The 16,284-nt window shown below is 36.1% G+C and overlaps 1 protein-coding gene across 1 annotated transcript in view; it reads left to right on the top strand.

The window, feature by feature from the left end:
* The window catches only part of LOC150098962 (carnitine O-palmitoyltransferase 1, liver isoform-like), a 231,157-nt gene that overhangs the window by 89,816 nt on the left and 125,057 nt on the right, over window positions 1–16,284 (top strand). The window contains exon 5 of the mRNA XM_090405781.1: window positions 624–835. Within this exon, the coding sequence (XP_090261907.1) occupies window positions 624–835 (212 nt within the window). The remainder of the gene's footprint in view (window positions 1–623; window positions 836–16,284) is intronic.

The following is a 16,284-nucleotide window of genomic DNA, read 5'->3' on the forward strand; positions in this document are numbered from 1 at the left end:
CCTAAAAAAATTAGTTGTGTTTTTCAGTTTTTGAAAAAAAAAATATATTTATGAGGACCCTCTTATTAGAATCATTGACAACATCACTTCCTTTACTCAGTATTTCCTATAAGGCCATATGTTCCCTAATTGCAAATTTACTGTAATTTGAGGTAAGGAATTTTGGGAACTAAATTATTATGGATAGCAAGAGTAATGTATTTGTTTGTAGTGTGTTGAAATGTAAGCATTCTAAGACTTTAATTGCCATGAATCTCAACTTTTTTTTTTCTCTTCTTAAGTATATTTTGGAATGCTAAACAATATTTTTGCCTATATTTATATGTGCTCTTTGAATGCTACCCTGTTTGGGTGAAATTTCTTTACACATTTTAATTAATGAAGTTTTTGTTTTTTCTTTGGTTTCTTTTAAATTTTAATGCTTAGTTTAGGTCTATCTGTATTTTTACATGGAGTTTATTTGTGTATAAAATAAAATTTTGCAGTTTGAGTTTGAAAATTTTTGTCAGATAATCCTTAAGTAAGGTTATTATTAATCAAGTGATTTTTTTTTTTCAAAAAAAAAAAGATTATTAGCATTTATTAGTTGTGTTTCTTATGTTGTAAAAAATTTACTAATATAGATGAGAATCCTAAAAACACATCAAAGTTAACATATATGTGGTGTTGCATGGTACGAGTGGTTAGTGGATATCAGCCTTCTTTATACAGTTGCCAGAGATCTCTTCCACGAATGCCTGTACCTTCACTTCAGGATACTTATGCTAGGCTCTTTGAATCACTAAAGCCTCTCTGTAATGAAAGTGAACTTGAAAATTTAAAGAAAAAAGGGAAGGTAATTATTACCTGTTAATTTGTTTGAAAAGAATAAGAAAAATATTTTGTCTTGTGTCTTATCTAATTAAGATCAATTAGTTTTCCTCTGTTGATTCCCATATTTAGACAAGTTTTTTAAAAAAAGCTTGACTTTAAAAATGAAAATATCTTTATACTAGTTATATTTATTTATGTATATTTCATTAAATAGCCATTCTGCTTGATGGGCATATATTGTGGCTGCAGAGAATATAAATGACAGAAGTAAAATGTATGATTGTGGTCATGAAAGGGAGTACTAATAATGAAGCAAAAAGCAAGTGTAATTGTGGTAATAAAAGAGAGAGAGCAGTTGCCAGAATGCTAGAGAGGTGAGGGGAGGGAGTGTGGAGTGAAAGAATGCAGGATTTGAAGAAAGAGTTGATCAGGAAAAGAAATGAAACGAGGTATGTGTAATGAGCTTAGTTATTTGGATTTTTGAGGTGACATATGATTTTGAGAGTGGCAATGTATGGAGATTCCATTATTAAAGGTGTGGTGAATGAGAGAGTGCAAAAGGTTCTGTTTTCTATGAGGAAAGATGAACATGGTGGTTGATGTTTTGGATATGAGAAGGAAATAACAAAAGAGCTTGTGGTGGTTATAGGAGCAAATGATTTGATTTGATAGAAGGAGAACGTGAGGATGGATACTAGGAAGTTATTCAGGAGAGTGAAAGATATACTAGGCTGTGTGCATGTTAGGAAAGGTTGTCAGCATATTGCTGGAATATGATAGTGATGAGTTGAGGCAGCAATCTGGAAATATGAATAGTATGTGGAAGAACTGTGGAATGTCACCTAGTGATCCAAATGCTGTGAAACTTTGCATGAATATATTGTGCATCATGTGGAAGTGATATCTGAGAAAAAATAAAAGTATTTTAAGAATTCACCACGGGGCTGTATGATGTACCAAACGTAACAGTATAAATTTTTCTGTGTGTGTAAGGAGAAAAGCAACACAACCATAAATAACACATTTATATTCACTTACATTATGTATTCATAGGCTGTATTATTCATTGTGCTGCCCTTCCCAGTATGCCACAAACTGCATACTTTGTACAGTGTGTTCAACAACAGAATGCAGCTGCTCGGGACTGATTTTGTGCACATGCTGCACTATGGTGTCTTTCAGTGCTTGCAAGTTATCAAGATGATCCCAATAAACTCTGTCTTAGAGAAATCTGCAGAGGGAAGTCACAGGAGGTCAGATCAGGTGAATGAGGATCAGCCATGCAGTGGGAAATGCATGGCTCAGCTGATCCGTGCATGCATTGCTAACAGCCATGCAGTGGGCAATGCATGGCTGATCACTCTGGCTTTCATGAAATGTTGTTGATGGATTGGGAAGGTAATTATTACATGCTAATTCTAATGATAATTGTTACATGCTAATTGGGCCCATCCTCCATGAAATGACTGAATCCATGCACAGGTGCTGCACAACAAAATTGTTTATAATATTGCGATACTTCTTGGCAGTAACTGAGCAGGTCACAGGACCTGACTGGTAAATGTCCTCAAAGAAGAATGGTCCAGTGATAAACGAGGCTGTAAACCCACACGACACAGCTACTTTGGGTGATGCAAAGCAATTTGTTGGATTGCATGCAAATTTTATATAGCCCATACTTGGCAGTTGTGGGTATTCACAGCTCCATTCAAGTGTAAGTGCACCTCATCTCTCTACAGAATGGTCCATGGCCGTTCAATGTCCAACTCCACTCGAGCAAGGAATGTTAAAGTGAATATCAGTCGACTTTCAAAGTCCTGTGGGTGCAACTTCTATGTCAGGGTTGTCTTGAATGGGTAGAAATGCAGAATCTTCCATAGAATTTTCCAGACAGTTGTGTAGGGCATATCCATGTGTCTTTATACGGCACATGCACTGCAGGAACCAATGCTGTTATTCATGGCAGTAGCAACTTCATTCACTTGTTGTGAACTGATTGGTTTTGCGACCTTTGCTAGATGTAACTTCCAGTGATCCTGGTTCTTCAAAATGATTAATCATTCATTGCAGAGCACATGGAAATAGTACACCTCATCGACATTTGTTCAGGTGACATAATTCACATAGTGCAGCAACAGCATTGTAATTGTTTAGGCAGTACAGCTTCACGAGCAGAATACTTTGGGCCAAGGTTAGCGTCATCACTGTGGGTGGTATTAACAACCAAAATAAAAGGAAAAATTCTCTGTCTTTATTAAATCCTCCTGACACCTGCCTAGTTGTGTGATATGCTAATTTCATATATTTGGTGTTTACAACACCCCTGGTGGTGAATTTGTTTTCTGAGATATTGCTTCTGCACAACACACAAGGTATTCCTGCAAATTTTCACAGTGCTATCACTGGGTAGCACTCCACAAGGCCTTAAACAGGGATACTTTAATTTTGATCACTCTATATTTCCCCTACTTCAATCCTATAAAACTCTTTTACTAACTTAACTGTTTCTGCCTATCAACCAATTTTTGCCAATCACAAGTCCTCAATTTATCATCATCCCATAGGCCACTGACTATTGTGATCAGTCACCTGAGGATTCTTTCCAATATTTTCTCATTCCCAAGAAATCCAGGTGACCAGACTTGGGAACAGTAGTCCAGATGTATATGTATCAAGGCCTTATAAAGAGGAATTAGAACTTCCTTATCTCTGCTGTGTACTACAATTCCATCATTATAGTACATGGCTTGTAATCTTTTTATATGAAAATACATAACTTTTTCACATTAAACTGATACCCATTATCTTTTGCCCGTACTATCGTCTGTTTAAATCATCCTGCAAGCTCTTTCTATTGTCTTGATTATCTGTTATTCTGTCCAGTTTTGCATCATCATCATCAGCAGCAGAAACAATATTTCCCTTCATATAATTTTCATATAAAAAGATTTATTATATGAAATTATTTTTCGTATACAAAGATTTATTATATGAAATTATTTTTCATATGAAAAGGTTTATTTGTGAATCTATAGTACATTCATACTCTGGGCAGGCTAAGAATTTTGTTTCTTCTTATATATGCTATTTTTTTTATATGTTCTGCTTATTTTTTGTATAGTTTGAAAATCCTCCTCCAGAAGCTAAACAAGAAACTTTTTCAAGGTACTTCAGGTCTCCAACAAGTTCAGTGGTGTTCTCATGCTAGGTAATGAAATTCATCTCCCACTTGAAGAAAGTCACAAACATTCATGCCCACAGCCTATTGTTTGGAGAGTGGATATACCTAAACACCTTGGCCAACCAGGCCAGCATTTCTTATATCATTCATGTATGAATTAAACAGTAAGTATAGAGTCTTGCAGTGCATCTGCTTATCACCTGCTTTCTCTTAGATTCTGCATCTCCATATACTATTTTATGGTATCTATTCATCAGCCACCCTTATATTCATATCACCATAAAAAAATGAAAACAAAAAACAATAAATTAATCCATAACACCAATTTCATATCCATCCCCATTTGTTCCACTTTGTGTAACAAGTTCATTGTGATATTCTATCAAATGCTTTTACAAAATATTTTTCAATAGAAGTATGGCTGAAGGAAAGGTACCCAGGAATGGAAGGAAGGTAAGATAATGCTGCTGCATAAGGGCGGTAGCAGACTGGAAGTGTCTAATTATAGGCCTGTTTGTGTGTCATCAGTAGTTGTTAAGGTCTTGGAGAAATTAGTGAGAGACTATATACACAGCGTTGGGTAGATGAGGGTAATGTTATCTGTGAGAATCAACATGGATTTGTTAAGCGGCGCTCTTGCTTTAGTAATATGATAGTCTTTTATAATAAAGTGACAAGAGCAGTTGATGAGGGAAAGGCATATACTGCCATTTTTTTTTTGATTTTGCAAAGGCATTTGACAGGGTGCCACATGATAAGCTGATATTTAAGTTGCAACGCATGGGTTTAAATGTCGGGTTAGTCAAATGGATTCAGGATTGGCTGACTGAGTATCAGAGTGTTGTGTATGATGGGGCAATATGAAGGAAGCAGAAGGTTACAAGTGGGGTTCCACAGGGCTCAGTACTGGGACCTGTATTGTTCAATCTTTATATCAACGATATTGTCAATGGATTGCAAGGGGACATTCAGTTGTTTGCAGATGATGTGAAGTTGGGAAGGGTTATCAGTAATAGTGCAGATATGGCAGCCCTGCAAGAGGATTTGAATAAACTAGACAGATAGGCAAATAAATGGGGTTGGCGGTTCAATGCAGCAAAATGTAAAGTCTTGAGGTTTGGGATCCATCGATGGGAGGATGCGTACTCGATTGGAGGGGGGGTTGGGGAGATGAGAGATCTGGGAGTGACGATTGATAGAAAACTGAAATTCAGGGAGCATATTGCAAAGGTGGTGAGGGTAACTCAGAGGATTGCTGCAATACTGAGAAGGACGCTGACCTGCAGAGATGAAAGAGTTATCATTCCGTTGTATAAGGCCCTGATCAGATCACACTTAGACTATTGTTCTCAGATTTGGTCCCCAGGATTTGAAGGGGATAAATTGACTTTGTAAAGGGTATAGAGGCGAATAACAAAGATGGTTTCTGGACTGTACAATATGAGTTATGAGGATCGACTGAGGGAATGTGGACTGCAGAGTTTGGTGGATAGAAGAAGAAGGAGGGGTGATATGATTGAGACTTTTAAACTGTTGAGAGGCAGTTACAGAGTAGACTTTGGAGAGTTTTTTCACTTGTTGGAATGGTGGGAAGGAGCGATGACAAGGGGCCATTCCTGGAAGTTACAAAAGGAGGCTGTGCGCAAGAGATTAAGGAGTGGTTTCTTTGTGTAGAGAGTGGTTGAACCTTGGAATGCATTGCCTGAGAGAGTGGTTGGAGTGGGGATGGTTAATGGGTTCAAGAAGTGGTATGATAGACTTTGTATTTCCTAAAAACGACCTCCCATGATGAGTCTTTTGACTCCATGGGGGCCTGGAGAATAATAATATGCCATAAAAAACAGTGTTTTTATGGTTGAGATACCAGTTATTTTAGCATTTAAAAATATGAAATATAATTTTTATGAAGTAAGAATATGACAACAATAAAGTTTTTGATAATTAAATAGTATATAAACATCATGAAAAATAAACAATAAAGCCATGTAAACAGTATAGAAGATCCTTCTGTCTGAATATAGTTATTAGCTAATGAAAAACAAGTAACCAGTTATCAGAATTTCATTTTGTTCACAAGTGTTTATATTATAAAATGATTGCTGTTAAACTAATTTAATTGTTTTAAATAAGAAATAAAAATAAAAGGAAGTACAGTTGACCATTGAAGAACTCATGTTTGAACTGCGTGGGTCCACTTATATGCAGATTTTTTTTAATAAATATATTGGAAAATTTTTTGGAGATTTGCAACAATTTGAAATGCACAAATCTATTATAAAAAGTTAAAATTTATCAAAACTTGCACACGCACACATGCACACACACACACACACACACACACACACACACACGCTTACAGATCATACATGGTGCCATTTGCAGTATTAAATCATAACTGCATAAAATGAAATGTTATTAATTAATTAGTTTAATTAGCATATAAAATTTTTATAATGATTCATTCATTAGTGCATAGGCTATGCTACCATGAAGCAATTGTTTATATAAATTCCTGCTTGGTTGGCCGAATGGTTAGCATATCCACTTTCCAGCCAAAAGGCTGCAGCTTCGAATCCTGCTGTGGGTAGGGATGTTTGTGTGAAGGTCAGTGAAAATAGTGGTGGTTGTGGGTAGTAAATGGTGTGGTTCGCTGTAGGAATTGAGTGGTGGAGATGTAGGTGCCCTCCATCGATGAGTCTTTGGACTCCTTGGAGGTGTCACGTAATAATAATAATTACTGTTACGTGACATTGTGTAGCTATTTCCTTTATCCAACTTATTTGTTGCTCTATTATAAAAGTTGGTAAATTATTAAGACATTATCAATTCTTCACAAACTCATGCTCCCCCCCCATGGAGTATTGTATTCTTTATCTAACCCATTTCTGAATTCTGTCTTTGACTAACTTTTCCAATGCTTTTACCATTTCTGAGATACTGACTGGTCTGTACTTTGTTACCACAGTCATGGAGCCTCATTTATGCAGAGAAAAAATTTTGCTCTCTTCCCATTCCTTTTGGGACCTTACTAGAGCTTAGACTTAAGTTAAACAGCATAGTGAGAGGCTGTGCTAATTCCTTTGCGGGTTCTTGCAATACATGGGCTGATATCCCATCTGATCTCACGGCCATATTTGCATTGAGATTCTGCATTTCTAATTCATCGACCTCTGTTCTCACATCAGTTGCTGTCATATCTGTCACAGCAATATCCTCACTTGGATGATTGATGAGTGAGCACTTCCCTTGTGAAGTGCTCACTCAGTATCAGTGGTCATTAAAATTAACTTTCCATAGTAATTCTTCCTATTTTCTTCTCATGTAGAGAAAGAACTCCTTGGGAATTCCTTGGCCTGCTTGGTTAATTTCTTCTCATAATGTGATTTTGCATTCCTTAAAATGCTGGTCACCTTTCTTGCCTGAGCTTTGTACTGCCCATGAGTTTGCCTGTCACCTTTCTCCTTATACACCATCCACAGTATTTTATTTTTTTTTGCAGATACTCATTCATGTAACTCCTACCTGATTTCTGACCTTGGGTAAGCAGTCTGATATTGCTTCCTTCAGATATCATGTGATTATCTCCTATGCATTACTGACATCTTTCCCTTGCAGAGTCTTATGCCATGTCTAATCACCTGATTTGTAGTTCCATCCACATATTGCCTTCATAACTGAAAATTCCATAGATTTTGCAACTTCTCAAGTCGAGACCACATGATCACCCTTCCTGCTCTTTACAATTGAAGGATAAAAATGTACAAAAATGATGATTGTATTTATATGGATTTGGTGTGAATCAGCTGAAGAGACTTGCTAGAAGGAAGTGGAATGAGGGATGTGATCATGAAGTGGCAACTATATGGCATCTTTTAAGGTTATGGTGATCAGCATTCATATTTACGAATTTAGGGACACAAAACATATGTTTTGTGTCTCTAAATTTATATATGTGGAATTATAAAGCCAGAAGAATGGTTACAGGACATCTTGGAGCTATAACATGGATTCAGGAGTGAAGCAGAAAGGAGATAAATGTTGTTTGGGCATTGGTTAAGAGTTATTTAACAGCAGCAACATGTGAATGTATCCTGAAGGTCAAAAGGCTGAATTAGGATGATGTAGAATGGATGTATGAAGAGATCAAGTATAAAGTCTGAAAGAAGAAGAAAACACCTGGAAGCAGCACAGTTTAAATACCGGTAATAATCAGTTGCATGAAAAGTTCAAAGTCCAGGAGAATGAAGATGACCTGGTTTATTTCTACTCATAGTGCAAAAATGTACTGTGAGCAGAAATAAACTAATCAGCCAAGAAAATTCTTAGGGAATTGTTTTGATATATTTACATATCATCGGAATGATCACAATAAGATTATATTCGATGAAAATAGTAGATAGGAACCACTGGAGAGGATGTATTCAAAGTATTCAGTAGCAATTCATCCTAATGTTTCATTCTCGGAAGTATGACGTGATAAGCTTGAGTGTAGGGAGGGATGTGAAGGGATCAGCTGACATTGAGCAAGCATGATTTATATTAGGAATTAAGTACACTTGATATCAATAAGACTTGATGACAGGGAATGTTCCAGATAGTTAATCACAGCTTTGGCATACAAGTTTAACATCTTGCAACAAGGCAATTCCCAAAGAAGTGTAAAATTGTTCCCCTTCAAAACTTAGTGATTAGCCTGAGTCTAAAAATTACAGGCTGATTAGTGATTGGAGAGATTGCTGAGAACTGGGATGCAGAATTGAATTAATAATAGCATTGTTCTCTGGGTTAGACAGCATTAGTTTGTTAAAGGGTGGTCAAGTTTTACTGTTTACAATAAGGTGATGAATGTTTTTCACTGGAGATACATTGTACATCTATCTCATTGTACATCTATCTTATTTGCACTGGAGATGCATTGTACATCTATCTCCCTTTTGCAAAGGCCTTTAATTGATTGGCACATGGCAAGGTGGTGACTGAATAGGAACAGATAAGTGACTTTCAGATGAGTATCAGCAAGTTGTTTGTGAGGATACAGTATCCTGGAAGAGAAAAGTAACTTAAGTGGTATGTCACAGTGAGTCTGTTTTCAGATCATTATTGTTTAATTTGTATATGCTGCAGCTGCTTGCAGATGATAACAGTTGGAGAGAGAAGTGAGGAGTTTAGCAGTTTTGTGGCTCTATAGGATGATCCAAATTGATTTCAGAGGTTCACTGTACCAAAGTATATAGCTTTGAAATTTGGTAGGCTAGGCTGGGATGCAAAGTGTAAAATTAATGGGCAAATTTTGATGGTGGTAAAGGAGAGTAGAGATCTGGGAGTAGTGGTGGACAGGGACCCAAAGTTTGGGATTTACATTGCCCAAGCTGTGAAATCATCATATCAGATTATGGCAATGATGAGGTTATTTTGCATTGTGTAGAGCCTTTAGCAAGCCTCATATGGATCATTGTGCACAGATTTGTCACCTGATTTTCCTATGAGGATGAGTATATATTGGAAAGAATCCAGAGCAGATTGACTAAGGTGGTTTACAGTGCATGGAATTTGAGGACAGATTGAGACATATAAGTTGACCAAGTTATCACTAGGTTAACGTAGAACAGATGGTTTTTAACAATGAAGTTATGTAAGAAAAGTGCTAGCAAGGAGGTGAGTGACAGGGTCCTCTGCGCAAGGAATACAATGGAATACATTGCCTAAGAGTATGGTAAGTGCAGAAATATTGAATGATAAGGCACAGTTTCATGAAATTTGCATGTAGTGGTTAATTTTGACTGCGTAGTGTGTTAGACTCGGTGGCATGTCACTGTCAAGTAAGTTAGCCTCATATGAGAGATACTCAAAGCTATAATAAAGTGGTTAATCCTATATGCATAGTCTGTTAATTTGTGTATTCTCCCATCAGTTTGTATCTTGCAGAGTGATAAACTTGAATACTGGGTGAGAAAAAAAACAAAAAAAAACTCTGCCACTTCATTTGAGACTGGTCAATTCTGCTTTAGTTAAAAGGTTCTGTGATGGTTCTTTTTGTCCTAGACAGTATTTGAATTTTTCTAATGAAAGGAAATGACTACATCATTACTGATTTAACTATAGTGTTTTTTTAAGGACACCATGAAGTATTCTTATTCACACATGAATATTTTAAAATATTCCAAGTGGAATATGGTTTGCCTCCATCCTTTGTATTTGGATTACTAGTTTCCTCTTGACATTCATTACATGACATGGAAGATGCTTCTCTTCAGATTTCGCTACCAGTGCTGGAATATCCTAGTGTCCTTTGCTCTCACTCACTCTTTCCCTCCTGCACATAACATAACCCTTTCTCATTGATCTTAAATACTATCCATTCATAGGTTTGCTGATGAACTCCCATTCCTCTTCTTCATTTGACAAGCCTCGTAGTGCTCAAACATTCTGTTGTGACCAGTGTCCCGAACATGCCTTGCCATTCTTCACTGGTATGAGGCAACCTTGCCTACTTGAAAGCTGCTTTGTTTATTGTTCTGTCTTTATTTCTAACAAAGAAAATCTCAATTTACCATTCCTTACTTTTGATAATATCAAAATGCCTAATAAAATACAAGATCAGATTTACTCTATTTGGACTAACTTATTACTCTAATCTTTTCTTGGCACAAGCACATTACACCCCATAGAATCCTGAACTGTTCAAAAAACTTGTTATATTTACTATTCAAGATAGTGTTTCACTTATCTGGTATGGATGCTCGGATATTGATTATTACTCATGTTGATGTTTAGCAGAGAAAACATACATCTAGTGATAATAATTACTCACTAATTTTATTTACTATAGCTAATAAATTATTTAGCCAATATTTTGCATTGGTTCCCAAGGCATCTTCATTGTAATAAAGAAATTCAAGTAAGCATTTGTACATGGGCATGCTAGCAGGAAGGCAAACACAGACTTAATATGAACAGCAGGATCCCATAGTCCTAAATGATGTCCTCTATGGGTGTGATGATGAAAAGTCTTCAAACATTTTGAAGTGAGGCAGCTGAATTTGTTCAGATTTTGTAATTTGTTGTATTGTTGTGGTGGATTCTGTAAATAAATCTCCTTGATTTATATCTGCTCCTATATAAAAGGGAGTTTTTATTCCATTGGATGTGGTGATTCATATCCATGAATGGTTTGCTCTTCTGGAATGATAATGGATATAGTTTCTGAGCCCTCCACACATTGTTTCATATGAAAACTTGCAGGAGCAGAGTATGCCTGTAAACCCCAGAATGGTCAAGATGATTGGCAGATCATTTTGCGAGCTGATATTAATAGCTAAATTTTGGAGGTTTCTATATCATATTTTTTTTAGAGCACATGAAATTTTTTCTGAGGCATCCCAGATATAGGGAATGTCAGTGTATTTTTTTTTGGAGGGGTGGGGAAAGGGGTTAGAGCAAATTATTCTAGCTTGATTTGCTAAGGTTTTGATAACATCCTGTTGCTGAGAGAGCTGATGATGTGTGTGTGTTGTATGTATGGATGATGGGTGTATCTTTCATTATGGGTATTTAGTTTTTCAGTTTTCTGGAATACTGGAAACAACTAAGGATAAGAACAAAAAAAACAATCTGGAAACCAGAGTGTAATGAAAGGTAAACAGTTTATTGTTTTTCTTTTCAGTGATGAAATGGATCCTAGGGTGTTAGCTGTATGTAGGACATATGTATGTAAAATGATGAACTACATTTTTATCTGTTTATGAAATAATTTACATGACTACAGCTAAGTGTGGACATTAATTTATTGTCAGCCATACTAGTAAATTAAGATGCACCCCCTTTTTTATACACAATTTTTAGGAAAAAAAATTTACCACTGAATATTATAATGAATTTACATAATGAAATTCAATAATATTTTCTTCATATTCAGCTGGCATCTTTTGTGATGTTTTTGTTTTAGTCCACATGCATATCTGATTTCTCTTCATGAATCTTGAACACCATGATGTTGATCCAGTAAAGTTGGCGATCCCTCTGTTAGTGGCTATCGCTTTCGCTTGATGAATAATCATTTTTGTAGACACTGAAAGTCCCGCTTTTCTGTGGTCTAAAATCCAAGTATTCAGTTCTGCCTCAAGTTCTGGCCATTTTGCAGTTCCACTTCATAGGGTATGTTTACTACGAGTTGCTTTTTTAGATCCTCTTCCTGATTCCTCCAAGTTCTTACCATTTTCTCAGTTGGGGGGGTGGCCCGAAATGCCTTTGCAGCCCTGTTTCCATGTCCGACATCATAGCACTGACGCTTCATCCCCCTCACTCGAACCGCCAGCTAACTTCCGAACCAGGAAAACAAATAGACAAGAGAGGGCCAATACGGTGCTCATTCCCTTTTATTCTTCGTTTGAGCACCCCCTTTTTTTGGAACCCCCTTTGCACACGACCTATATCTTTTCTCCCCTTGGGTTCATCCCTTGCTCTCCCCTTTGCTGTTATACTCTTGTATTCATGGAATACGCATTGACATACTTTCTGCGTAAGCTACTGCCTCCGGCGTTACGCTGGGCTCGTGTAATAGTATACCTTCTATGAATTGTTATTTTAATATCTATCTGGTGACTCACAATCATTCTATACAGCTAAAGTGAGGCTTAAATAATATTAACAATTTCCTCTTTTAAGACATTCTTTAACTCGATCTTGGTATGATCACAATAGATTAAAATACATGGTACATGAAATTAATGCAATTTTATACATATGTGAAGAAGTTTCACTTTAATTTCAGCTGATGTGCAGGTATTTCTCTTTGTCTCTGTAGTTTAGTATGTTATATTTTGAATGAATGATTTCTCTGCAAGATTCCTACATTCAGGATCTAACACCATGATTGCTGAATTTTTATTCAGTTTGTGCAACAGCTCTAGCACCTCCTTCTCATATGTTTGAGTTTCTTCATCCAGTGAAGAGGTATCAGTGAACTCAGTGTTGCATACACCAGGATGATATCTTTTAGAAATATGAGCACTCATTTAGTTGAACAATCTCTAATGCATCTGTAGCGTCTGCATTCAGACTACTGAATGCAGATGGTATGCATTCAGTAGTCAGTTTTGCATATTCTTTCTTTCTTCTACTTGCAGTTTAACAGTAGACTTCTATGGGTTATCTTTAGCTTGCAGAACTAGTTTCTTTTTCATAATCACACAGCTTTTTATACAACAGTTGTAACTCTTCTGGCCTGCTCCTTATAATTTTCATAACTGAGTAATCATTCTTATGTACACAGTATCCCTTCCATATCATCTTTTTTTTTACAAATCTCTTGCTAAATAAGGTTACACATTCATTTCACTCCTATCCTATTTATTCTTCAAACTCTTGGGACACTTGCTGATATTGAATCATTTAAGTAATTTTTTAAAAGCTTTTGTTTAAGCTTTTCATGCACTGTCAATATCCTTGCTATTTAACAACTCATACCGTGGTGTAGAACACCAGCATATTCCTCAGTTGGTCATAATTTGCTATTTTGTAATTGAGCACGTAACCTTTTCCATATGGATCATTCATAAACTAAGCCACTTCCCAAGTCAGTATAGTATGATCACTGTCACCAAAGAGAGAGGCAGAATTCTTGTCTTTAACTGAAATTCCTCTTGACACTATAAGCAGATCTAACCATCTTGGATCTCAATTTCCTTCTGTCACATACTGTTTGAGGATGTTGTCTCACCACAGTTTGTTAAACTCGGTTTCATTCTTCTCATGAGATTTCATTGTTACCCAGTCAATGTTTGGATGATTAAAGCCCCCTGTTATAATTACTCATTTTGTACTCATAATCTTTATTGATAATGCATTTCTTCATCACTAATAACTGATCCACTAGGTCTGTAACAACACCCCACTATATATTTGATGTTGATAGACTCCACCTCACACCAGATGGCTTCAAACTCACTTCCACATGGAAAACTTTTACTAGTATTGCAGCCATAGGTCTCAGTTCTAAGTGGGTTCAAATCATCTGCTGACACCTCTCCTCTCCTATCCTGTCTATCCTTCCAAAAAATGCTGTACTCTTTTTGTATTACATAAACATACTAATATATATATATATTATATAAACTTTATATATTATATAAACATACTAATGGGTATTGAATATAAAAGGGTACAGCATTTTTAATGAGCTGTGGTGAGACAATCTATCTTTCCTTTAAGTGCCTCTGTAGCACAGTTATAGGAATGATGTGCTATTCTCATTAGCAAAAGTCACAATCTTCTGTCTAGCCTTTCACCATTAAAATGAAAAAAGTTTTCCCCCTCCCTCCACACAATTACAATGATGTTCATAGAAACTGCACCAACTTATATAAATATAGCTTTTAGTAGTTAAATGGCATTTTCATTGGTTTATCATTAGATATTTCATTGTATGGCATCATCTATCATTCCCATGGGTTGCTGTATAATGTAATAGCTGCTGTTATTGCATCAGAATTTGTTTTATGTTATAAGTAGATAGCAAGACCTAGTTTTCGAATTTTCGTACTGAGATTGCTATGGCTAGTATTCGCAGTTAACACCTTGCAGAAAAAGTGCGATTCAAGCTTTGAATAGAGAATACTATTCCTCTCTTGAAATAGCTAAAAGGGTATCCTGTAGTCAATCTATTGTTGTATGGCTACTGTCAAAAGTGCAGGAAACCGGATCTCCTGAAAGGAAGAAGGGGGGGGATAGGAAGAAAGCCACTGTCTACAGCATGCCAAGATCGATTTGTAAAGCAGCTCTGCCTCAGAAATTGTGATGTGTCATTCAGAGAACTGAAACGGGAAGGAGTCCATTTGGCATGCTCTTTGCACCAAATGGACTTCTGATCAGACGAATAGAGTAATTTCTTCTGAGAAGAAAAAGATTAATCTGCATGGTGCCGACAGCAGACAATTTGAAGATGATCAGGGGAAAATTCAACCCTGACTGTATGGTGTCAACATTCAAATTTTCAGCCAATCGGATGAACTGGGAATGCATGTCGTATCATGGTGTTAGTCTCTTGCATATCACAAAAGATTCAGTGGATGCACAATTGTGCCAGAAAATTTTAGAAGAAGAATTGCTGTCTATTATCAGAAACAGATTTAGCATAATAATGAATTACATCTTTCAGGATGACTCTGCCCCTTGTCATACGGCAAAAAGTGTAAGTAATGCTGTTATAACCCTAAAATGTACTATATGAATTGAGTTTAGTACTTAAAAAAAGCCTTAATTTTTTTTCAAGTTAATAAGTGTGTTCAATGAACACACGATTCACTGATTTCCATTGCCGGGAAACAGCCAAGATCTCAACCCCCCCCATTGAGAATTTGTATGACAGGAGCTTCAAGAAGTCACTAGTATGGAATAAGAGTATGGAACTATGAATTGACATTTGCATCCATTAGGAAATTGATATTGTCAATGCCCTACTGATGCCAAGCTGTAATAAAGACAAGAGGACCCACAAAGTACTAAACAGCAGAAGTGAATTTTTAGTTGGGAATGTTGGTAAAACTATGTAATTGAACTAAATTTTGATATTGGTATTTGTTTTTTTCACTGAAAATATCACTGTCCACTCCATTTTTAAATATTTGCAAATTTGTCAAGTTTATTGTCATTTCCTAATTATGTCACATCTTGTATTAAAAGATACAAATATTAATCAAAAATAAAAATGTTATATTATCTTCTTCATTATTGTGTTATTATCCCTTTTCAAATAGGCATTCAAATTTAATTAAAAAAAACATGGTTATAGCAAGTGATGCAGTTTCTATGAATATGAGTGTATATAATGCCCAGTTATAGTCATGTTCTGTTAAGTTAAGATGTGATTTTCTAAAGCTTGTTTAGTACACTCAGCAAGCTTTACTTGTTTCATGATTAGCATTGTCATTAATCATAATACCAATTGCTTAAGAAGAAACTGTAGAGTATTATTTTCAGTGAACATAAAAAATACAGATCCAACTGAGTCGTTGTTCTTAGCCAATTCATACAAGTTCCATTACATTACGAGGGTGGTCTGAAAAGTTCTCGACCCAACAATGAAAAAACGAATTTATAATTTCAAAATTATTTTTGTTTTTCAACATAATCTCCCTTAAGACTAATACATTTATTCCAGTGATGCTTCACCTTCATTATCCCATCCCTGTAGTGGTTCTCAGTAAGATCTGCAAAATATCCCTCTACAACTGCAATCACCTCTTCATGCGAAGAAAAACGCTAACCAGCAAGTTTTAGTTTTGGGAAGAGAT

Source organism: Typopeltis vanoorti, chromosome 15 (genome assembly GCF_054136105.1).
Source record: "Typopeltis vanoorti isolate ZY-2024b chromosome 15, IOZ_Tvanoo_1.0, whole genome shotgun sequence".
NCBI lineage: Eukaryota > Metazoa > Arthropoda > Arachnida > Uropygi > Thelyphonidae > Typopeltis > Typopeltis vanoorti.